The sequence below is a fragment of the Phyllostomus discolor genome, chromosome 11 (assembly GCF_004126475.2).
Source record: "Phyllostomus discolor isolate MPI-MPIP mPhyDis1 chromosome 11, mPhyDis1.pri.v3, whole genome shotgun sequence".
Classification (NCBI taxonomy): Eukaryota; Metazoa; Chordata; class Mammalia; order Chiroptera; family Phyllostomidae; genus Phyllostomus; species Phyllostomus discolor.
In genome coordinates this window covers 24,759,879-24,786,411 of record NC_040913.2, presented here as the reverse complement: position 1 = coordinate 24,786,411, position 26,533 = coordinate 24,759,879, and the positions used below count along the sequence as shown (strand labels likewise).

The window sequence follows — 26,533 nt, the reverse complement described above, 5'->3', positions numbered from 1 at the left end:
AAAAATGTTGAAGGGTAGAACATTATTTCACCATATATGAGCTATATAAATTATGAATAGTTTGATTGAAAAATCCAAATTAGGCCCAGTTATGTAATTTCTATTCTAAAGTATACCATGATGCATAACTTTCTTTTACTCTGACAAATGATTCCTTTATAATATGATGAATGAACGCATAATTTTTAGGCTGAACATTGTTTCAATAAAACAAGCCTTAAATTATAACAAAGAACAAGATAATCCATAAAATATATGAATGTTTTTATAACTCTCCCAAGAGGCATGGCATCACCATCACCTGTTCTTATTACTGTGTCAGAAATGCCAAAATGCCAACAAGTTTAACTACTGAACTGGTTCAAAAAAAATACAATGTGTGTTTATTTGTGTATTTGTGCTGTGATGTGTATTTGTTTGTATATTTGTAACCACATATTCAAAACAAGAAGTTTTTATTGAAAGGATCTCAGGTGAAAATTGTGAAATTTAAAAATAATATCAATAAGGAAAAATATAACCTGGGTTCTGGAGTTCTTATACTCATCAGATCTTTGCTATTAACTAAACATTGTGCTTAAGCTCCCCTATTAACGCAAGTAGTTCTGACTTATATTTTTGTTTCAAAACTTTCTCTGAATTAATATTTTGATAATTACCTATTAAAAAGTAAAAACTCCAGGCTTATAATATTTAAAAATTTAAGTTTTAATTTATATTACACTTGGTGTATTAAGATAGAATGAGTATGATTCAATTTGTTTATATATGTCAAATTTTCCAAATAAAACTCTGCCTATGTTATTAATGGCTTAAAAGAATCTTTTCTTTTAGTTCATTGTATTTTCTTTGTACTAGTTTTATAAATAGAAGAAGGCACTCTGGGGAAAATATACAGTGGCTTTCTGATTGCTGATACCATTCACTCTTTGGACTTGCGAACCACAAAGCACCCCCGCTCAGCAAATCCCAGCATAGCACATGCCATGTCATGTCTTATTGCTTTAACATAGTCCTCACATTCTACCCCCACCAATGAAGCTACACAGCTCGATATTGAAGAGTACAGCAACAACTGACATCATAATCTGTGGAATACAATCCTTCCAGTAAACACATGTTGTTACTATTTAAAGAATACAAATTTAACTCAGTGTATGACCACTCAGGATACATATTTTAGTTGGAGACCCAAAATGTTCTTAGAATATTGTCTCAAGTAATTTTGTTCCAAAGTGGATAAGCAGTCTAGTAAAACTCTCAGCGGGCTTCTGCGTTGGTTTAAACCAGAGTGTACAATCTCTTGCCTAGTTAAACTCCACATTTGCATGGCCAGAGTGCCAATGAGTATGTTTCATCAGACATTCCTGGAAGCTGCCTGGCCAATGGGAGTGGTTTGAAATGGTTCCCTAATCACTGTTGAAATCACTGATAGTACTGTCTGTCCACACTATGACAGACAAAAGCTGAAATGTATTAAACATAGCAATCCATCATCCCGCAGATGGAAAGCAGGAGCCAGGCGAGTTCAGAGGCAGTGACTACCCGCTGCTTAACAAAGGCCGGAGTCCTAACAGTTCAGTCCCTTCCTAGCTCCTCTCTGCCACCCTCCATCTAAGATGAATGAGTGTAATCAATGAGGGAGAAAGCCTGCTGAGGACCTAAAATTCAAACATTGTTACATTTAAAGTGCTGTTTTTTTTCTTCCCAATCAAAATTGTTGCTTAAACAGTTTTCTCCAAATATAAAGAAATAGGCATTTAAGTAAATGATGGAATGAATACATTAATAAAGTGTAGATTTCAGAAAGCACATTCTTAGAAAATGCTGTGCTGGTTTAGTGTTAAGTTCAGAGTGCTAGCTTTGAAATAAAGCTAAAATAATCAGGGAGAGAGAGAAATGGGACAACTGTAATAACATAATCAACAAAATATACTTTGAAAAAAGAAATAAAGCTAAAACACCAACTCTGAGGAACTTTTTTTTTAAGTCAATTAAGAGTAAGTTTACATTGTTTGAAGAAACTTAATAGTAATGTTCTATTGACCAGGGGATTATTATTTTTAAATAAGCACCAAATAGAAATGAAATGTTATTTGCTAAAGCTCAATTCATTTTGCATACTTGTTTCTAATAAGGACATATGAGTCACAAAATAGCCAGAGGGACGGAAAAACCCTCAACTGCTAACAGCACATTAACAAAGTATAGAGAGGAAAGACACTTTTCTTTGGGTTGCAGCCTTGTCATTTCCAATTTTCTGCTCTTTGGACATGCTTGTATTCAAATTCTGGAACATCCATTCAGCATATCAATCCTAATTAGACAATCTAGGTCTGGAAAGGATGAGAGCTGGGTCATTTGCATAATTTAATCATAAATACTCAGTGATACATATTTCCAAATGCATTTGTACAATTATCTTTTCATCCTTGGGGCAATGGTATTAATATGATTAGGCAATATTTCTGGAAGAAAACAGACAAGTATGCACTCTTTTTAACTGCAGCTTAGGGCGATATGAAAAATTAATTAATTTCTGAAGAAAATCAATTTCTCTACGTGACCACATTAGACATTGCTAAACCAAGACTCAGAAACCTCTCTCAATCACTACATTTTTATCAGGCCCTTCTAAATTCTGATTAGTATGTGAACTATTCAATAGAAAAACTAGTAATATATCAAAAGCATCTTAAATTTTGAAGAGATCTTTCTGTCTACTTATCATTTTGGATATGCCACCCTGCTTTACTTTAATGCATTGTTATTTAACCAGTCAATGAGATTTTGGTGTGAACTCATCTTGAGTGATCTTTTATTAATGTACATTAAGCAATTTCAAGGACAATAGGATAAGGTTACTTTTAAAATGCTTTCTCAAGAAATAGATTTGTATTCATCTAAAATAATCTTAATTCACACTAGACTGTTTATGAAAAAATTAGATAAAAACCACGGTGTCCCTAAGAGTATCACTGGTATAAGAAAAACATTGTAGCATACTTAGTAGAGATACAAGAACCCAGGTGGCTAATCTGATTTTTTTAAATGAGATTCGGCTTTGTATGTTGGTTAGTACAAAAGAAAGTAGTCACATTTGTGAGTTTTAATGTACTATTCTTTTCTTTTCAATCAAATGAAAAAGTAGAAATTACTGCATGAAAATATTCAATATTCATTTAATTTGCATAAAGGTGCTTGAACAAATTTTTGATTCTAACAAGCTCATTTTTCATGCGTTTTGTCTTTCATCCTAATCTAGCATCTGTCATTCCTTTTTGAAGTTATTATCGGCCCAATTCCCTCTTGGACATGGTTGCTGGGTGACCGGTATCTTAGCACCCACTCTGACAGGAACAGATGTGAATCTGATCAAGAGATTTCCCAAGAGTACCTGAAATCACAAACAACTTTTGTGAAAAACAAACAGCATCCCTGTCATGGGCCCTTATTTATCCCACACCCCAAAAGAGAAAGTAAAGATGTTTATTCCATTTTAATTTTATTTCCTAAACTTGAAATAAAATACCTTGAGAAAAATAAATTATGTTTTTGCACTGTTGAATTTGGGGAACTCATTGACATCACCAGCTCAAAAATGCAGTTTGTTCTTTTTTTAGCTAAAAGTTTATAGGTAAATCTCATCATAAAGTATTTGCATTTCATGTGTAATTACACTAGAGTTTCAACAAAAAAAGAGGATTATTATGAGGATAATTTGGATGATAAAGATATTTGAGAAGATGAAATTTAGCTTGGTGTCTGAAGGTTTCCTATTTAAGTATGATTTAGAATTCTGTGCAACATGAAAGATTATTCTACTTACAGAAAACTATCTAAAATATAAAAGTTCCATCTCTCCTTTCATATATTTTATAATTTTATAGCAAGATTTTTTAAGGTGATTTTTTTGAGTCCATGTGGTATACCATCAATCATTATTAGAAATAGAGCCACAGAGTGCCACTGAAAGACACAAATGGTCATAGAAACTTCATATTTTCACCATTATAAAAGTCAAAATAGGTTGCCTTTCCTGCACTAGAGTCTTTTTAAGGCCAGCATAATGTGCTTGAGTCATGTGACCTAACTCCTTTCCTTCCTCCCTCACAGTCAAAGAAAATGAAGAGCACCAGCGTTTAGATCACCATGAAACGAGGAGAGGCAAATTTTCAAAGTAAATGAAATATTTAATCAAATATTGGTATTTTATAAATATGGCATCAAAGAGATCTTAGGAAACATCCAAATAATTACTTTAATTTTTGAACTTCATTCAAATAATGAGTGTTGATGCAAGGTAGAAAACTATTAGCTTATTGTGAAAGAATTTTTTTGCCACCTGACAGCCAATACAAAAGAATCAACACATGTTTAAAACACTAAATATTTTCTCCTTGATGATCACGACTTACAGTAGTAAGAAAAGTGCAAGCTCATTGAAAATGTCAATGCTTTAGCTCCATTCCAGGAACTGATTCATTATAACCATTTTTATCAGGAATTTTTATGTTTGGTTCTTATAGGAAAATTACCAATTATTCAAATGATTTTATCCACATTAAGTGAAAAAAGAAGTGAAAGGTCTTCGAAATTCTTTTTAATTTTTAATTGGAAAAAGAACTTGTTACCCTCAATTCCAAAGTCCAACCGTGGAATTACTCAGCCATTGTCACTGATACAGCGGATATTCGAGTGGGGCCATGTATGCATGTGTGTTGCTGTGCCATTTATAAGGTGTTTTTGTTGATGTAGATTGAAAGCAAGTCATTCTACATGGAGAAGTAGGTTCTGTCATCTAATGGTGGTCATTGAATACCTTCAGTTATAAACAAAAAGATATTATAACCCTACCTTTTTACATTATTCATTCATGTATATGCATGATATAATATTTTGATATTCCAGCAATTAAGCCAATTTACATGCATAAATTCCTCTTTATTTTGAAGATATGATTAACTTCAGTTTTCCAACTTAGTTCAGTCCACATAACTAAAGTGAACCCAACTGAAATAAAAATAGGTTTTATTTATCTGCTTTATCAATGACCATCTTCATTTGTTATTATTAGTGACAAAAGGAAAGAAAACCCCTTCAGGTAGCCTAACTAAAAATAAAATAATAAATACAGTCATTTTAAATATTTTAAAAATAAAAATAAAAATTAAGTATATTCATATAAAAACCTTTATTCTGAAAAGTTATCACAAGAATAATGCTTTAAAAAAATTTTCTTCCCATATTTGGGGCTGATTCTTCAGGGAAGATAAATTAATTTTTAAAAGTACAAACTTGATGTGTTCATATACAAATAAGCAAATTTATGCGTAAACTCCTTACATCTAGGATGTATATTTAAAAGCTCAATATTTTGTTTTACAAAGTAAATGGAGACAATTGTACTTGAACAATTAACAATAAAAAATTAAAAAGTAACATGTTAGTAACATGTGAAAAGTTAGTAATGTGAAAACTTGAAGTAATACTTTGATGGCATTTTGGTTTAACTGTGAAATGTCATTCATGAATAATATTTTTAAAATTTTCTAGAAATATCTACTTGTGAAATTTGGTAGCCAAACAGGTGTTAACAGAAAGAAAAATCAAATTTCACCCAGAAGGTTGCAATATTAAGGTTTGAATCGGGATCAGTTCATTCCTTTCCCCTGGGGTAACTTGTATAAACGTAATTCTATGGTTTCATAAAAGCAGGTCAAGTTTCTATCCCTGGAGGTCTTTTCGCAATTTGAAGCATGGACACACTCTTCCTGGCTGCGGGTTCAAATCTGCATGTGCCGTCAATGATTTGAAGAAAAAAGTGAGTGAACAGTAGACCTATATTCATCTTTGATTATAATGTGCACTTGTCAGAGGGTTCTGAGATGGTAAGAATAAAGGCCTCAGAGCTCAAAAGTCAGAAAATATTTTGAAAGTAACATTAAAGTAACATTTCTAGTTACTTTATATTTTTCTTTTTAAATATATGCATAGTTGATGATGCAAAAGTAATGTGAAATATATGCTTCCTTTTACGTAGATATCTAAAGGCAAAGATGACTTTCTTACTGCATTTCATTTTACATGAATAATACGCAAGTTTTTTTCAATTCCACAAGTTTTAAATGAGGCTGAAACTTTTAAGTAGTTTTGTAAGCTTCTTTCTACTTTGCAAAAAAAAGTGCATACCTGCTTGCACTTTTACCAATGATGTAATGACTTGACAAATGCCATGAAATGATTGAAAAAATAATTGATTTCAATTTAACTGGACCTCTACCAGGTGTTTTCAAAGACAATTACAGTCCACTACAAGAAGTGGTAACACACATCTCCTTATGTAGACCTGCAGATTAACCCACTGACCTCATTCCTAGCTCATCTTATTGATGGCAAAGCTTTTAGAAGAGCAATCATCTTTTTAGGTTATGAAATTGTTTTTATATCATTTATCCACCAATTTAAAAGATATGCTTGCTCTAAAGTGCAAGAAGCAATGAAATAAACCACTAAAAGAAATGGAGCAATGACATTAAGCACATTAAATGCCATTCAATAATGTACAAATTCTAGTACCTAAGAGCTTAATATATATTTCACACAAATAAAATAATTTTCAGACATAAGTATTTTCCGTAGAGAATTAAAAGTACATTTTAGTTATCATAGAAAATAAAGGTCTAAGAAAATTAAGAAAAGTTTTAAATCATTGTCCTACTAAACTTGTAACATTGTATGTTATTATATTTTAAAATATTTAAATGTAAATTACTTCTTTCACCATAAAATTAATTTTAAATATATTCTACATTGTCAATCAATCAAGTAGAATCAAGTAGTAACAATTACATGTTACTTTATATTTCAGTAAATTACAGAAAGTAAAGTTAAAGCTAATGTTATTTAAGTTATTTTCCTAGAGCCAGCCTTACATCCTATAAGCCCCTGTGTGTGTGACCTCTGGGTGGGTGAGTGTGTGTGTACACACACACAGAGACATGTATAAAGGCTTTTCTTACAAAGATATAATTGTTTTAGCATACCTACATAGGCTATATGGGCTAAGGTCATTATAAACAAAAACGGCCACCACAAAGATCTCTAAAATACTGATAAATATTTTACACTTGTTGCACACACAAGAACATCCACCCTAGTACAAATGTGTGACAATTAAAAGTGCCCCAAGCTATTCATTTAAAATCCAAAGGTACTATTAAAATAGAGACTGCCTAACTCAAGAAATAAATGTCATTTCTAAGAGTTAAGCTAAAGAAAATGCATATATCTTAAATATAAAGTAGAAATATGTTGAATATATCAGTACATTTTAGCGGAGTTATGATGGGTTCAAAGATTTGTTATACCTTCAGAGATATGCAATGTTCATACTTAAGTAAAATGTCTTTGGAATGTAAGAATATAAACAACAGCAATTTACTGTTGCCATTAATACAATTCCACAATACTACCAGTTTAATATTTTAACAAAATAACTCATCTGTCTGATATAGTCTAAAGATACTTTTTCATTGTCTTTACTTAAAAAGTAACTAGTATTCCCTAACCTGAGTAAGTGCGTATTTACTGCAAGTGTTTCTGTGTGCTTCCACAAAATAACTCCTTTTAAAATAGTACTCTTTCTTTTCGGATATGTGTTGTTTGTCCTTGAAGAAAAGTCCTATTTTCCTGTTGTGACTGAAAGGGTAATCTAATTATTTAGGAACTTTTGATATAATACAAATAAAAAGATACTATATTGTCAGTTTTTCATATTTTGTTTACCCCTCCATTTATGTGAAGAAAAACATTCCTCAATTCTTCAGTGTTACTAACCAAAAATACCTAATCTATTTTGTTGTCTATTTCAATATCACTTTGTAAAAATCATGCTTGAAAAGCATATACAATTTTGTGTCAAACATGTATACTACCTTCACATCCACTGCAAGATTATTATATGTCTACTTACACTTAAATTCATATTCTACAAATCACACGAAATAGTTTTGACACTAGAACTACATATTGTATCGCTGGTATTGTATTCATATTATTGAATAATATGTTTTAGGTGCTTCAATTAAGCTCTTTGTTTTTTAATTATTACTCTCTAAAACTTTATTTAAAAAAAAACAACTGGCCATTCAGTGTGCTGCTGTGCGGCATAGTTTTGGACGCTTCAACAAACTTCTAAGTACAAGAATATAGGACCAATTAAATAACGACAGTGAGTTTTCCAGTTTAGTAAGCTGTCTTTGACAACTTTCACTCAAGTAAAGAACATTAAAATATGCAAGAGAATCCCAGTTTGGTACCCTGGATCAAATCCAACCTGATTTGAATCAGAAAGCAACAGGGCCACACCTTAACAAAATTCAGTCATTGGCCATTTCAAAATACAATTTAAAAAAAAATCTATATATGAATATTTTCATGGATGAATTAGAATCCTCTTAGAAAGTAAACCCAAATCAGAATACACAAGAAATTTAAAATGCACTTGTTCGAGTTCTCTGATTTTGCAGTAAGTGGTGATTGGGTCATTCTCTATATATGATTATATTATATATTATGACATTAATCTGCTATTTTATTCCACTAATTTTAATTCCATCATTAATTTGAAAAAATGAGCTTTCATTGATTGATTGCTTAATTGATTAATTTATACTGGATAGAAAATTCTGTTCATAGTCATTAGCACATTTAGATATAAAGTAAATCATGCAGTGTAATAGACACACTCTTAAAAGATTCTCAGAACCTTCATAAAGTAAATAGGTGCATCAGAATGAAGCGATGCACCAGTTAATCTAATAACAACTAATCACTAGGCCAAACAGAAATATACCATCTTTGCTGTTCTTGTTTTCCTTAAGAAATAATTTGGTAAACTATTACACTATTCTTATAAAAGTATATCCTATACTGTGGCATATACTAAAAAGCAAATATCAGCAATTAAAGGTAAAAGACAACTACTGTGGCAAAAAACTACTTTTGACTGGAAATGCCTCTGGCAAATCGAGAAGTAAAGCAAAGGCACTTGAGCACAATGTAGGCTCAGAGAGCCTCTGGTCTTCCTGAGACATACCTGTGCAGATCTGAGCTTTCGATATCACACTTATCTGAACCCCGTCAGGTGGGCTGTTAATTCAGGGATTGCTTTATGAAAAATAACATTGAACATAGAAAATATAATGGAAAAGAGGCTCTTTCATGCAGTCTCAAAGTCTGAAACACAAATGTAAATATACTTTTAATGTATTCTTAGCTAGAACTTTTATACTGCAGCCTTTAGGCAACAATATAAATATGTATGTATTCATGTATGTATAACTAACCAATCACAATGCAGTAACTTAGTAGGTAAGAGAATGACACATTCTAGGCACTTGCTAAAGGTGATCCTAGTCTTGAAGAGTTCAAACATAAAATAATAAATAATAATAATTACATACTTAAATACCCAAATACTTAACAGCCTATTTCTAAAGTTACATAACTTGATGTAACTTTTCTTTTGGTGAACACTCTGAAAATAAAATCCTTGAAAGATGAAATTCAGGCAACATTAACATTTTTAGAAAACCAACTAACAAAAACCATAAAATCAAAATGTTTACTGAAATCTAGAAGACTCACCTGTACCTATTTAGAAAGCATACTTCAAATGGATTTCTTCAAAGTATCAATAGACAGTTTACAACCTGTGAGCTTCATTTCTTACTATATCTTGCAATATATGTGTTGTTTGCTTCTAACATAATGCAATTTAAATGATAATTTTACTTGATTAGCAAAGACAACTGTATGAAACAACTGAGTAGAATAACTTGAAAATATAAAATAATACTAATGGATAGACAAAACACAAATTGTTACTAAAATAACAACTATTTGGTTCTACATTAAGCTAAGTTAAAAATGCTACTTACATTCCAAAAACAAAAAACATCAAATGAAAAACAATAAAGCATGTTATGTTTTCATATGCTGGTGAATCACACATGGTAAATCACCAAAGAGAAGGGCGATTTATGCTCAAATCCAGCCAAGACTTTAATCAATATTAAGTGACACACCTCAGAATGTTGGGGGAGGTTGTAAGGAAAAAACAGAGTGGCTAATATTCATCTCAATAGTTCATATGCAACTTATGTGAAGTGTAGTCGATTAAACAAAAAATAACAGCAGATTCAGACTAATAAAATGAAGAGTTAAGAATTGTGTATTAAATACAAATACAAAAAAATTGTAGGGAAATTCTAAAAAGAAGCTTGTTATGTAGTTTATTCTATATAAACATTTCAAGCTTCAGCAAATAAAACATCAGATGTGCAAATCGAATTAAATGTCTCAGAACATTAACTAATAATCTGTGAAGTTCAGAAAGTAAACCATTTTCCTAATGATGTGCACTTTCCACAGTAATGACTATAATATTACTGGAGATTATCTCCAAGAAAAACAACAGGTTTGAAAGATATTATCCAAATAACTCAAGAATTTTGCAATACACTGTGACTGAACAAGGTAAATCCTAGGTTGTAATTTTCTTTGATTTTATTTATATATTAGTTATTAAATTATAATTTACTAACATTTTTAAGGTATACAGAAATAAGTGGTGGAACCAAACTTAAACTTTTATATTTAGACCTTAATCCTCTAATTATGCCATGTTCTTTCTGAAATGTTATTAAAAGAAACATGAGGCTTCACAGGAGCCATTAGTCGACTGTAATAGAAAAACTTCAAAAGCATAGTTTCTCTTTTTTCATTTGAAGTAATTTTTTAATTTCTCTGTGCCAAGTATCATAATTATCTGTTAGAAGTAAATTCTGTATTAGTGTTGAAACTTTCTGTGTCAATGCCTAAGTTTAAAAGTCTATGCCATGGAAAAGCACACCATGGGGGAAAGGCTCAATAACTGTAGGCTGGTTCCGTGTGCCATCTTTATTAAAACTCCGGATTATAAAAAAAGACAGAGCCAAGAATCGGAAAATATTTTATACTTCTTATGCTAAAATTGCGTCCACATATGACTACTAAACAAAAAAAGACTTGCAAATTTTCCCATTTGCTGTCTATGGATGGTATTAACTGTAAGGACAAAAGAATACTGTTTGTGAATATATGTATATGCATATAAGATTAACTGTCTGATAAGATTAACTGGAATCTATTCAAGTTAGGAACTCCACAAATCTAGGGCTACATAGTACCCAAATTACAATCTGGTTTGAAAGATCCTCAGACAAAATCATCTCCTGGCAATACTAAAAAAATAAGCATTTCAGATAAAACAAAAAAGAGTCACTTCTGATTACCTGAATTCACATAAAATTGCATGCTAACCCAAATCTACAAACAAAAGACTGACTCATACAGAGACTTGACTATGAACATAATTACTTTTCTTTTTTTGTTGTTGTTTAATGGTTAGCAGTTAATTAAGTGACCTCTGTTGCAACAGCCAAGTTCATGCAACTAATGTTTAGTTTAAAAATAATAATTGAAGGAAGCTGATCAAGGTCAGCCCTAGTCCTTTGACAACTTTTCAATATATTTCCTTCCATTTTCTTTCATATTTAGAGACCCTCACTTTTAGCTTTGTTATCAAGCAGGTGATAGTCTCATCTCCTTGTGGTAATGACAGAAGGCTTCAACGATTACTCTAGTTTTCATAGACAGCATACTGATGCAATAGCCCCAAGCAAATTAAACCCACTCTGAGGTTTGTTACAAACTTACTGAGCCACTTTGAACAAGTTTTTGAGCCTTTCTTTTAACATCATTTCGGTTCCTCAGATTCCCTGGTATGGAAATGCTATCAAGACATATAATTAGATATATGTTCTATAAAAAGCTGAAAGTGCTAAGATTGGATGCTTCTTACACACTATGTATATATTGTTTTATGAGGTTTGCCTTTTTGCACAGTTTCTCTTATTCTCTGCATAAATCATTTCTTTAGATAGTCTCTTAAGTAGACAGGCGAGAAAGAAAACAGAATGAAAGAAATCAATATATCTAAGTGAATGAAACAAGATCCTAAATGCAACGGCATAAACTGCATTTGAATGACAAAAACTAATTTTGTTTTTTAAATTCTAGATGCAAAATATTTTAGGTATTGCTTTTAAAGTTAAGATATAAGACAATAACACTTGTAGTTATCATGCAAATGAATAGTGCATTACACCGTAAACAGTATATTTTGATGAGAGAGGGTTCAATGACAAGTTTCTTATTTTCTCAGTCACTGGCAGAGTTGGGAAAACCTAGGTAGACATCTGCAACTGCACGTCCTCGAAGGTGAACGGCTGTGGTGTTTGCCTGTGTTTGGGTATTAGCAGCTCTTGTAGTTGAAAAAAGATAAAAGATCAAAATGCAGTGGTAAATCAACAAACTTACCACATATAACTTAAAAATAACCTGAAATAGAGCTTTAGAGTAATGCATTTATCGTGAAGACCAGATAATTGAAATATCAGTAGAGTATTGATGATATATATATTTTCGAAGGGATAAACAGTTCTCCTGAATTTAACTTATCTTGGTTCTAAAAGTTTATGAAAGTCCAGGAAGGAATTTTTAACCTCAGAAAAAAAATTAAGAAATTTTGCAGATAACTTTAAGAATATACTCCAGTTATATGGGGAGGACAATTTCAAAGTCTAAGCAAAAATTTCTGGAAAAAAAAAACAGCAAGGGAATAATTGTAAGAAGTGTAACACTACCTGATTTTCATTGATTATAACGCTGCAGTCTTTGAAGGAAGTTTTCTCTACCAATTTGTTTGTGTGTTATTTGAAATGGCCATTAGTTATCGAGTACAGAGGATTCCAGAGCGGAGTGGTTTGACTTCTAAAGAGAAAAACAGCAGCGCTTCGCAGTTTACTGGATAGATACTCTTATAACAATCATATCTGAACTGGCTTCAGATTTCAACTAGCGTTCCTCATAACAACTCCGTAACAGTTGTCTGCCCTGAATCGAATAGGATCTTTGGCAAACATGTTATCTTCTGTGCGTCCGAGGGCTCCAATTATCTTCTTAAATGACATTTAGTAATCAAGATTCCCCCCAAATCTTTACTGCCACCTGTCCACGCTTTTGGACACGCGTGCGTGTCTGTACCCGCGCGCGCTCTTAAGAGTCACCCCAAAATAGTAGAAATAAAGAATCAAAACACAGACACACACCCATTCCCCCATGCAAATCATGGCAAATAAACACGAAAAGTTTCTGGCGAGGTAAAGATGGGGCATTTGCTAAGTTGGAGTTGGTCTTTTTCACTACAGCCTTCCGCGGACACTAGCCAGGTGTCTTCTACAAAGGAAGAAACCGCTGAGAGCTTTTCCACCTCGGTTTCCTCCTGGCCACGACCTACTCTTCTTTCCCTCGCACCTCAGTTTCCTTAAGTCTGTAAGGGACGCACGCACAGCCTAAAAGAGTAAAACTCCGCTCCTTCTCCTGGATTTTAAACTTATTGGGAGGATATGGAAGACTCCGCGCAAATTCTGCGCAGTTCTCACGCTCTTGCTTCTGGTCTCTAACTTTCCCTACTCGCTTTCTCCCGGCACTAAACTTTTCCCTCTGCAGCGAACGGTCAGGACAAAGCGGAACTGTGAGAGTGGGTGAAATGACCATTTCTACCCCGAAATTGACAAGTTACCCCACTCCCGCCCCCTCTCGGTAGATCCTCCCCCACTGAACGTTCATTAGCATAAAACTGGTCTGGCCGGGCTTTGGTCCCGCGGTCTCCAGGGTTCGCGCGCTTCGCCGGGATGGCGAACCTACAGCACTGGCTTCTGTATTGAGATCCAAAGAGCATCCCAGTGCAAAGCCTGCACCTGCTCAATGCGTGAGCTACTAACCTTAAATTTAAAAGAAAAAGAAAGAAAGGAAAGAAACAAAGCAAAGAGAAGCTTGTCGAGGTAGAGCGAGAGAGAGAGAGAGAGCTGCGATCTTCCTTCCCCATGTCTCCAGTTCAGCAACCCGGAGTCACGGGCACCCGATCACCTCCCCCTACAGAAGAAAATATGCTGGTCCCCTCGCATCTGCCCCGGGGCAAACGTACTCCTTTATCTACTTTGCACATGCACACGCTCACACGCGGACACACGCACACACGCGCGCACACACAGACCCCTCCCCTCGGCGGGCTTCCCGTCAAGGTTTCGGGGCTGAACTTGCTGTGAGTCCCTCGGGATTACCCCGGGCATCTCGTCCGCGGAAGCGTACCCCTCCCGACCTCTAAGGGGCCCACGCCCGAGACTACCTCCCTGGCCCCTCACCCAAAGTGAGTCTTCCAGCTTCCGGAACCCTGCCCGGCAGGGTCACGACCTCCCTCCGTCCCCGGGACACCGCTTGGCGCCACGAACCAGCCCCGCTAGCGTCCCGAGGCTCGCAGTGGAATGGGGGTCCGAGGAAGCACACACCAAGGGCAGCCGCGCGGAGAGGGGACCCCAGACGCTGGGGCACCCAAGGAGGGGCAGTGACTCCTGGAAAGGGGTCCTCCTCCTTCCCGTCCACTCCGCCCCGAGGCTGGGGGTTCCCACGTCCCCCAGCAGCCAAGCCCCTGCGGGCACTCAGGCCAGGGGCGGACCGGGCGGAAGAGCGAGATCTGGGCTGGGTGAGGTGGCAACTTCTCAGAGGGCCAGGAGCGGCCAGCCGGCCCGGGGGACCCGGAGCGGAGGGCCGCGCTCCTCCGGGGCGCGCGGCTCGCGGGCGCGCAGAGCGAGCGTCATGGAGAAGGGAGCGAGGGAAGGGTGAGCAGGCGGGTGGGAAGGGACCCCGAGTGGCGGAGGCTGCCCCCAACTCTTTACCTTGCGTTGGTGCAGTCATTGTAGAGGGTCTCGAAGTCCTTCCTGGAGATGAGTTTGCAGCGGTTCACTCCGGGCTGGATGGCGCCCAGTCCCCTCAGGATGCGAACCTGTTCCACATTGCACACCACGGGCGTGATCTCCAGCCGCTTCAGCTTGGTGTAGACTGTGTGCAAGCCCCCCACCAAGTGCTTCAGGAACAGGTCGAAAGCCTGGGGCAGGCAGATCAGCTCGCAGCCCTCCACGGTGAAGGAAGCCACTTTGGCCCCCCTCAGATCCACCATTTTGCACTCATTATTCTGGGGGGTGTTTTCCACTGGGGACGGGGTCGAGTACACGGGTTTCCCGGGGAGGGGGCCGCAGCTGCTGCTGCTGCTGCTGCTGCTGCTGCTGCTGCTGCTACTGCTGCTGCTACTGCTGCTGCCGCTGCAGCCGCTGCCGGAGCTCGCGTGGATGGGGGTGCTGGAGGCGCCGCCGCCGCAGCCAGCGCTAACGCCGCCGCCGCTCCCGCCGCCGCCGCCGCCGCCGCTCCCGGTCGCCAGGCTGGGGTTGCAGTTGCCACCGCCGCCGCCGCCACCGCCTCCGCCGCCTCCGTTGCCAGCGCTGCCGCCGCCACCGCTGCCGCCGCAGCCGCCGCCGCCGCCGGTGGAGGGAACTGTGGCCGCCGCTGCCGAAGCGATGGACTCCGGCCGGAACAGAGTTGGCCCTGAGGACGCCGGGGGCCCGATGGACGGAGCCGGAGACGAGGTTGCCGAGGAGGTGGAGGTGGTGGTGCCGGAGGAGGAAGCAGACGTGGAGATCGGGGGCTGAGGGGGCACCAGCTGGGTCGGAGGGATCAAAGCCGCCGGCACTGCCATGGTCACATATAAGGGGAAACAGGAGGAGGAGAAGCGAGGGGGAAAGTTGCCACACACCCCAGGGAGGGCGAGGGGGAGACGCGAGAGCAGGAGCGAAGGGGCAGCAACAACAACAACTCCGGGCGAGAGCGAGAAGGGGAGAAGAGGAGGTGAGGGTAAGAGAGCGCGAGCGCAGGAGGGGCGAGCGCGAGAGGCGCTCTGGGGAGAAACGCACAAAAGTGTCCCGCAAGTCGGAACGCGCGTCCGCTCCGGGGGCTGGGATCGGGGGCTGGTTAGGGGCGGGGGGTGGCGGGAGGGTCGGCTGTTGTTGTGTGGGTCCCGCTCTAGCACAAAGTTAAGGATGAAGGTGAAAAGGAGGAGGTTTGAAGGACTTGGGTTCTCCCTGGCAAGTACATTGATCAAAGATTGAGAGGGGAATGACAGAGAGAAAATGAGCTGAAAAGTGCAGGCTGCCGGCTGGACGAGTTGTTGTTGTCACACGGTGCAGAGGGGAGGAGCTCCGGAAACTTGAAATACCCTTTGAAGCCGCAAAAACCTCACTCACTAGTATTAACCCAAATTATCCAACCAGGAACTCGGAGCCGAGACTCCGAGAGCGCGAGGCACGGGAGAGAAAGCGAGGGAGCGCGGAGAGGAGGAGGGAAGGGGCGTGGGGGGCGCGGGGGAAGGGGGGGGGGAGAGAAACTGTGGGAGGGACAGAGAGCACAAGCCAGAGACACTGAAGTGGCGATCGGAAAAGGGGAGATTATCTACTTCTCTTCCACTACCGTTAGATTGTGCGTCTAATATTCCATGTCGTCCGCGGTGACTCGTATTGTTTTCCAAAACCTACTAAGCAACCGCCTGCCAACTTAAAGAGGAGCCGGAGCGCTTCGAGCTGTCCTTCAGGGATTTAGGATGCATCTCTGCTCGTTGTTGGCAATCAGATACGAAAGAAAACACATCCCCTCACTTTATGATTGTAAAGAAATTATTCTGAAGAAAATTCACATGTAAGCAAAGCGTATGTAGTATGCATCTGATTGCTTTTATCTCTCAAATTATTTATTGGGATAAAGAGAGTGAGAATTCGAGGACAGTTTTCAAGTTGTGGGTAAAAAGTCAGTCTGAAATCGCTTAAGAATGATGGAATGCTCTGCTTTCAGTTCCTTATTTCCTAATAGATCGTGGAAAGAAAGAAATGCTTGCCCTGATGTGGATCGCTCAGAATAACTTCACTTTTGCCCCAAAGGGAGGTCAGAATGCTTATTACACTTAGAGAATTCGAAATCACCAGGCGCTGTTGAAGATTTAGAAAGTAGTAAATAAGAAAACACTGGTTTTTCTTGCCTAAAACTCTATAATTAATTCACCTGTCTTACACAGTAACCAACTGTCCTCACATCCTTTCAGATCCGAAGCTAGTTGTTAATGTTATATAAATAACTACTTTTTTAATATTTGGAAAAGTCCTTTTCAGTTTGTCAGTGAAAATGTGTTTTGTAAATAATGAAAAGAACAAAAACAAAGCCCACTGTTTGACTTGCAAAGACAGATAGGGTAGCTATGCTTAAAAACAACATTAGGCTGAAAATAGACTGACTCTTCCTCCTTGCTTTTCTCTCTCCTTTTCTTCGCTTTTCTAACTTGTTGCATGAAGATGTTAATTTAAGAGTTTTTCAATAGAATATGATTTGAGCATAGGTCAAGTCTGTTCTCTATTTATATCTCTAGGAATTCTAAATAATTAGGCTCGAAACCTGTCTACACACATTCATTAACCTCACATGATAGAAACAATGCTTTGGCATTTGACAGATTTTTAAAATAAACTATTAGCACCAGGTTCACGGTATTGAGAATTTTCATAATGAAATTTCAGCCATTTGGGTATTGAAATTATCACGTTTCTCTTTATGATTTCAATTCTTTAAACTTCTTGAAGGTTAGTGTCAAAAGGTGCAGGGAAGAGCTACAGAGACATGTGACACTATTGACTCATTTGTCTAAGTTCATGCTAAACTTTTGGGGGGGATAGCAGTTATATCAGGAGTCTTTCCTGCTTCACAAGTATTCAGAAAATTATTCATTGCCAAGAGTAGATAAACTTCTACAAAGATAACTGAGATTTACAGAGTTGTTTGGCCTAGTTATTTCAATAAATTATTTAATATATAGTTATTTGGCCATGTACATTAATGTACTTTAACATATTCAGAAATAATTTTAATTTTTCATGCCTGATATCTGTTCTTATTTAAAACAGAGATTTGATATATATCACATACATCAAAACACCTCTCAGTGTTTATGCATGCTCTGGAAAATAGTAGCTTTAAAAATTGGCAAATTACTACATTAATGAATGGAGAGAAAAAAGATTTTAAGGCCCCCCCCCCAAACTAATGTTATTTTGGAATTGCATGCACAACTTTAATAAACTTTGATGAGTTTTAAAAACACTGAACTGCAGTTTCTTCCTTTTAAATTCTAGATCTGCAAATGGGAAAAAAAATGAAATCAAGTGCTCCAAATCTGCCCTCACCATCCTCATTTCTCACATTACCTTGAGCCATCACTCACCGAATACCTGCCACATTCAGAAGCCACAGATGGGAAGGAATGATAGCTGCCCAAACCATAATCCCACTCTGCTGGGAAGCAAACTCCACATTTTCTGCAGGGAAATCTGTGCCTCCCAGCACGTGCTCCATTCAGAAGCAGGGCCTTGGTCATTTGCCCCCACCCTAAGTAAAGGGGAGCTTCCTCCCCCCTCACCCCTACCTCTGCTCTGGAAACCATTTCTAGGAACTATCACTCACTCTTGAGATCAAACAATAGGATTAGAAAAAGCATATAATGCAAATTAAATATATAGAAAAGAAAAGCCTTCAAGATTTTTAAAATTTTTTAAAAGCATTGTTACCAATGATTAAGGCAAACAATATTTATCAACAGATAAATAGACTCCATTCACAGAGATTTCAAATTTTCACTCCTTCCATTGCATCTTTAGCTTTCAAAGCTTTTGTGTTGTTTGTTTATTGTTTTACATCTCTGGTTGTTTCAGGTCTTCTCCCTCCATCCCTTCTTCTCCAACCTGCACTCAATTTGCATAAGCAAAACTCAAAGTACTGTAACTGATATTAGAAAATTCTCCCTGTGTTTTGTGGAGACGTATTGTGCTGAAATCAATAAGACTGTTTAAAATTCAAAGGCCTGCAAATCGTTCTGTTTGTCCTTTGATAGGGCCTGTGCTGATTAAAATGCTACCAAGAAAGCTTAATTGCTGCACTAATTAAGAAGTCTTTAATTTCTTTCCTAGGATACCCTTTGAAGCTGAGCTTGTACCAGTTCAGGAAAGGTATTTTCTTCCCTCCCTCTGCCCCTTTCTGGCCCCTCCCCTTCTCTTCCCCCTCCCCCTCTGCCCCGACCAGATCCCTGTGAATGGGAACTAATAAAGAGAGTGGTCTCAGGTCTCACCGTCTATTACTTAACAAAAATCTGCCCGGGATAGAGTTCAGTGCAGTATGAAATGCAGTCTTGAGAAGAGCTGTAAGGTTGCAGCAGACTGTAGGAAAATGCAGAGTAGGTGCTGCAGCTGGAGTCCCGGTGAATACCTGGGGTGGCAGGAGGCACTGGAGCCGGAAGGTGAGGGCATCCGATTTGGTTAAAAGGGGCAGAGACAAGGAAATGCTTCTACTGAAACAGGGAAACATAAACGTACTTTCGAAACCTTTGGTTTAAAAAAAAAAAAGAAGGATAAATATGTAGAAAGGTGGACTTAGAGTTGGGATTTGGTAAGTATCATTTTACTTTATGAGTATAAAATCATGAATTCTCTGGGGATTTATTTTTGACCTTTTTATAACCCAAGGAGGCATCGCACTGTATTACATTCATTTCATCCTTATCTATTGACCTACTTTATTCACTGATATCTCAAGTGGGGAAACTGACTAAATGATTTCACAAAGCTTTCTCTGTAATCAATAGTCATTTTTTAGGTTTATTCATGCTGCATTATAATTCTGGTAAATGACTGCAAAGTAGAAGATTGTCAGAAAGATACAAATATTGACAGAGCCAGTAAAATTCATGTCTTTAAATCTTCAGAATTTCAATATAGCAACTGATACAGTTATTTGACAGAAAAGGATTGAAAATGTATATTTACTAGAATATAAAACCTAAAGTGACTGAGTAACTGGCAATACATATTTAAATATGTTTCTTGAGTATCTCAGAATTTCCTGAAGCTTTGAGTATCCTTTTCTATAGCATCACTAAATGAAACAGAAACAGTTTGGGCATATGCAGATAGGGCCACAAGAAAAGGGTCACTGCAATTTTATTTTTTCCATTTCCTCCAAGTTCCATTAGAAGTATGCATAGAAAAAATACAGATGTATACTTCAGATATACACTGAATCCCTTTCAGTGACAGGACAAGGAGATAACACGCTTAATAGATTCAAAGGCAGACTTACCATTCTGAGCACGACGTCACTCTAATTATGTTTACTCTAATTGAAAGCAAGGTTTTTTGGAATCTGAAATTACTTTCAGAATTTTTTTTAAATAATGCAAGTGGATCAAATGTTGATCACAAGCATTTCCATCTTTCAAAATGTATTGGAAAATTAAATGAAAAGTGGAGTTTGGTACGAACAATGCCCCAGGGCAAAAAACAACTAACACTAGATTTTCCAGTCCAGCCATAACACAAATCAATTTGAGCACACTTCTATGGCCAGACTGCCAGATTGTTATGACTGCTAATTCACTCAATCAAAGAGTGCATTAGCACACCCGGCACAAATAGCTTTAACAATAGAGTGCACTTCTGAACAATTCTAAGATACATCACAACGGAGAAGTAAAGAGGGAGATCATTTTAACATCTACATATTTACTGATAGACTTGTGTCCTTAACAGAAAAAAAAAAAGACTGAGATAAATTTCAGGCAGAGGTTTATTAAAGAGCTATCCAAGTTTGGCAAATCTAGAAAGATATCAGGGTACCAGTACTTCACTGACTTTGTTAAACATTTCTCAGGAGAGAGTCCAAAATTGATGTTTGCACTTCAGTAGTAAATCATCGAAGATGGAGAAATTATGCCAAGTAACTCTCTCAAGCCTTTTTAACTCAGACACACGGCCTCACCAATCAGCTCAGCAGACAAACCCTGACTACTGCCTTAAGTAAAGACTTCTCCACTTTCGCACTTTCCGTCTCTGCCTCCCCACTTCTGGCTTTTAGTGACTCTCACTTCCACAGTCTCCCTCTTTTCCAATCTCCTGCCTCTCTTCCAGAGCAAAGAATATGACTTTTATCTCACTGATACATTCTCTAATCAGTTGCAGAGAGCTTGGTGATAAATTACCCAAAGGACAGAAGGTGGGGAGCTCAAGGTGAGCTCACTCTAACTTGAAGTGCTCAAACTTTATGTTACAAAATTCCAGTCTTAATAAAGAAGTGGTTAAAATGCTTATAAATAACATGGATTTGTTTTATAGCTTGGGAATGCATGGACCATACCTATGCTTACACAATGCATACGGTGACTTTCTAGAGTCAAATGGTGTCTTTTAGCTCCACTGTTCCTCCTCCCTAACTTTCTTTTCCCACGCATTTCTGTACTGGTTTAGAATGAAGGTGACATGTGGCTTATGAAGCATATTTTAAGAAATCTCTAAACCCATGTCAGGGGAGAGAGAGTATTAAGAAAGAGAAGAGTTACAAAGAAAAAAAATCATCATGGAATTGTTTCTCTGTCTCCAAATTGCATCATTTCCACAAGAGGTAAAACTCTTTGTGATAATTTGGTTATACTTGCCCATCAGTACTTACTTCCACTGGAAGTATCCTAATTCCATCTGTGGGTCAGTATTGTGTTGCATGGCCAAAAATTTAATAACAAAAAAAAACACAGTGAGATCATTTTAGAGTTGGATTGTAAAAGGAAGCAGCAACTAGAATAATATCTCAATTTATATTATTCATTCCTTAAATCAGACCATTGTCCGAGGAATGCCATACTGGATTGAAGGAAGACCAAAAAGTCAGGTGGACATTTAAATCCTTAGTTTTCTAGTAAATATTCTGCCTTCAGTTGCATCTTTTCATTTGTTGCATTTTTCTATCTCTCTCCCTCCCCTCTTTTTAATAACCTAAAACTAATTTTCCTCTAAAGACCAGTATTAAGACATGAATTGCTTAAGAGACACACAGTTGGGAATGGGGGTGGGGACAAGTCTTATGTAGTGAGTGTAAATGCATGTTTAATATTAAAACAAATTATTGTATAATTTTGTAATGTTAGGAGAAATATACTAAACTTGACTATAAAAGTTTCTATTGATTCACTGTCTGCTTTTTTGTTTGTTTGTTTAACTTACTATCTTGGTCCTTTCCCTTTCTCTTTGCTTTATTAAATAAAAGAACAGGTCATTGTCCAACAAATAGCCTATAAAATTGTTCTGTTTGAAGTCAGATATTTCAAGATTGTTAAGAGAGAATACTGTTTGTTTATTTATTTATTACCCTTCAGAACAAAGGGATTTTTTTAAAGTTGAAAGAATAACAGTTGCCACCTTCCAGCCTGAGATCTTGTATGTCAAGTTTCAGCCCAGAGCAAATTTTTACAACAAGTTATAAACCCCCTGTAACAGAGGGTTTATTATAATGGAAGTGCTGACACAACCTTAACTATAGCGTTGTAAACGGCTATGCTATAATATCCATTAAGCAGAAAGAAAAATAAGCTGGCTGATCAATAATTTATACAAAGAGTACCAACTGCAGACATAATAACTGTAATGTTTGCAAAGCAATCTCTCTGCTCTCCAGGCTTAACAGTAAACGCAAACTAGCAACGCTGTTAATTTCCAACTCCTACAGATAAGAATACAAACAAATTACTTAAAATTATATTTTGCTCAACATTTAGCATGCCTCGATGGGATAAAATAAAATTTAATTATGATGCAACTTGTGCGGGATGCAAAGCTGTTTTGTTTTCCAGCACATTTTATTATGAAAGGACATTCATTTGGAACATCAATTATGGGGAAATAGTATGTTTCAAAGAGTTGACTTGGGTCAGGCAGGCTCTTCCAAGAGTTATTCAGACATGGAAACAGATTGACACTGTTTAACTTCAAAGAAAGTTACAGGGTTTTAGAGAGCCACAACCTGAAATACAATACTGCAAGCTCTGATCTGGGTGAACCGTCAGGAAAAACACACCTTGTTGTTAGAGTTCATGGGAAAAAGACAATCGCTTGGAAAACTGTAACCATTATTAGCATCTGGTAAATCTTGGAGTGCTCAATTAATGGTAAGCCTCATTTGCATGGAAGGAAGATACGTCATTTCTACCTAATAAGTGTGGATCATAAATGTGAACATTGTTTTCTGGAAAAACTTGAAAAGGTAGTTTAGTAGACTTGCATATTTATTACTGCTTTGTTTTTTACAGTGTCCACATATGTAAAGTGTGATATTTTTATGGTTTTGTTTTTGCTGATGGTTCTTAAAGCAGAAAAAGAAGGTTTGAGAGGAGTAGAAGAAGAAAATAGGAGAATTGAAGGATCACAAATTGCCCACTGGGTACGTATTCGAGGTTAAACCAGACTATACATTTCTGAGGTTCACATCTCCATCACTCTTTTTGTCTGTTTATTTCCTGGGGGGCTGTGGAACCCAGTAGAAAGAAGAGACTTTGCTATCAGAGTTGTAAAATGGTGTATTACCCTGTGAGCAATTGCACTTGGAAAGGAACCAGTAATTTATAAGAGAAGTGTTTAAGATTGCCTGTTCACCCAGTGATCCATGCCAGGTCAGTTCCAGTAATGCCAGAAAACAAAAGGAGGTGCACGTCGCTGGAAAAGAGACACCTAATACGCCTTAAGAGCTTGTGAAGGGAAACACTAAAATGCCATTTTCTCAAATGAACTGGTCATTACCATTTAAAATCCTGAGGGGCTGTGGGACTGGGGAGGAGAGAAAGAATTTTTCTTTTGATTTAGCAGGGCTCTGAAGTGCTAGTTTTAAGGGGGAGGTGTTTTGTTGTGGTTGTCTCAGCCTTATGCTTTAGCAAAGGTTAAATCTTGTGAGGATGGTGCCTTTTAAACAATGGAATGGAAAAGGATGAACACAACAGCTCTGAGAATATACTTGGCCTATTTTGAAGTTTAGAAATTATTCATTTTAAAAGTTACCAGTATTGGACATGAACAGCTGTGGTGATTGCTGGGGGGGGGGGGGGGGGGGGGGGGGGGGCGGGTATAAGGAGACTAAAAGGGAATGTAAAAAATAAAAATAAAATAAAAAAGCAAAAACAAATTCTAGTACTAGTAGCAATGCAACCCTCTACTAGTAACGTCTATGCCAGGTTGTAAGTTGTTATTTTTTTACTTGGATAGATTTCCCCAATCAACCCCTCACTCCACCAGTTTTCACAAGGGGTCTGTGTGGATACTGGCAGGGTGTTATTTAAGAAATCACTACCTATGCATCCTTCACAGGCCTTTGTTCTTGTTTAATATAAAGTATAGGCTCTCTGAGTACACTGGCATCGGAGCAGGTGGGGAGAGAGAAGAATGAACACTTGCCAACCCCAGCCACAAGCTTTCCTCATAGTAAAGTTATTTTACTTTTTAAACCAGAGTTCAGTTCATTCATATGTCCAGCCTATCCACACTCGTTTACTTAGAGAAGCTAAAGAAAACGACAACATCCTATGTAAGTCAGTATTTATAAGGCAATGCCTGGCTCAAGACTCAGCACATCCAGGAGTCTTTGCTGATTTATCCCGTGTGCCCCAAGAATTGTCACCATGCTTTCCAGGGTAAGGCAATTACCTTACGCCTTCACACTTGTTGATATGTTTCTCTTCAGGTGGTCTCAAGTCATTTCTGTTCCCTCCAAATAGCTAGTATAATGCTTAGCGCTTGCGGGGCACTCAATAAATGTCAGCTGGGTAATTAAAACTGCGTCTATATTATGCCACCTATTCCCCTTGTTCCCAAATTGTATAAAGTGCTCATTCCCAGATCATATATTATTTGATTCAGACCAGGATATTGAAGAGTAACAACATTTTAGATATGCTCATTTCCATTTTAATATACAACCAATTTAGGGAAATTCTTGAGGCAAAAATTCACAGATGCTAATAAACTGGGTTTCAAATAGCTGGAAAAGAGAACGGTAGACCGATATACCAAAGGCTTGTATCTGAGACCTACACAGAGAAACTCTTTCTGTCTAAGAACCTTGAGAACATCTTCACCAAGACTTAAAACACAAGTGAGACCTTAAAAAGCTGCTATACAGCTGGCGAGGAAATGTAGGGTGGTGCGTGAAATTCTGCTGCACAGATGTGGGTATGCAGAGGGTGTGTGACACAATCTGTATAGTTGGTACTTCAATAGGACCATCACTTTCGCATCACTTTACATGACATTCTCTGTTACACAAAGCACACTCATTTTTTGTGTACCGATTGTATGGTGGTTGCTAGGGATGTAAACAGCAACAACAAAAAAAGGGTATTCATCCTGAACAAACTTTCATATCCATTATCTCAGTCAAGTCTTGTTGCCATAACGTCATTGAAAGCTTGTGCTAGGGGACCCTGGAAGATCATCTACTCCTAGGACTGGAGATCTCCTCCTACCAGCTCCCCATCCAGCGACCATGCCCAGTATCACCGATGGTTCGCAAATCTTTTTGTCGAAGTTCAGAGGCAGTCTCAGAAACATTCCCAGTGCGAAACTGCAGGCAACCTACTCTGTCAGTTCATTAGACTCACCGCTGATCTTAGAAAAGAGGAAACTGACAATGAGCAAAATATGAGAACTTCCTGTTACACTTACAGGGAGTTAAGGCATAAGCCAGGTAGACTCAAGTCTTCACTGATCCTGCCCCCATAACTATCCATGAAGGAGATCTTTTTTGAAGTAAATGGAGGAAAATTGTTTTTCCTTTCTTACATAAGAAGACTGAAAAAAATAAACTGGCAGAGGTGCATCTAGACTTATGTTTCTCTGCCTGTTTCTACTACTATGTGACAGTGCAGTGGACATCACATAGTATGATATCACTATATGATATATATGTATATTGAATTTCTATACTTTTTAATAGAGCTACTGGTGTGTTCTCAGTGGCTGCCTAGATGCTATAATGGAGCATGATGAGCATGGAGAATCCGGGAAAAGAGTTGAGGAAATGCTATTATTTCAGGACAAGATTTTGAGATCTTTACAACTATTTGACTGGTATGTAATGTTAGGAAGTCAAACTGCAAAAACCCTTGACTTCTGCGACTACTCCTGGTTTTCTTGGGTTAAAAATGGCAGCATCTACCCATAAAAGTCACATGTTGAAGTGCTTTGCAAAATCAGGAATTAAACCAGCAATTGACTGTGTAAACACATTCCTTTTCTATAGTCTCTTACCAATCGTGGTTTACTTTTCCACAGGGGACTATCCAGCCTCTTGTACTGTTTTCATCCTGATTTCGAGAAAGGTCACTCCAAGCCAACTTTTTTCCCCCAAGAGTTGATTCAGGGATCACTCACAGCGATTCCCAGCAGAGCAATAGCATGCCCTCCTGCTGCCCCATTTAAAGGGTCTGTACTGCATGGCTTTTCCATTTACTCTCCCTTTGGAGTGAAGCTGCAAAGTAGAGAAGGCTTGAATGGCCTTGTATCTTCAAAGAAGCGCCTTCAGCTCTGGAATGTAACAAAGTGGGAGAAACCAGGGAACACCAGGAAATGTCAACAATGAGGAGGGAAGGTCTGGGCAAGTGGATAGGGGCCTTCCTCTAGGCATTTTCCAGGAC

The 26,533-nt window shown here is 37.9% G+C and overlaps 1 protein-coding gene and 1 long non-coding RNA gene across 2 annotated transcripts in view; one reads left to right on the top strand and one right to left on the bottom strand.

Moving 5' to 3' along the window:
- Window positions 1–16,290, bottom strand: part of DACH1 (dachshund family transcription factor 1) — a 399,674-nt gene extending 383,384 nt beyond the window's left edge. The window contains exon 1 of the mRNA XM_028526299.2: window positions 14,844–16,290. Coding sequence (XP_028382100.1) covers window positions 14,844–15,697 — 854 coding nt within the window. The 5' untranslated portion in view covers window positions 15,698–16,290. The remainder of the gene's footprint in view (window positions 1–14,843) is intronic.
- An 88-nt stretch (window positions 16,291–16,378) lies between these two features.
- On the top strand, window positions 16,379–22,051 carry LOC118497336. The gene is made up of 2 exons (XR_004899862.1): window positions 16,379–16,932; window positions 18,171–22,051. It is a non-coding gene; the product is annotated as an uncharacterized LOC118497336 (long non-coding RNA).
- Window positions 22,052–26,533: the final 4,482 nt, after the last annotated feature.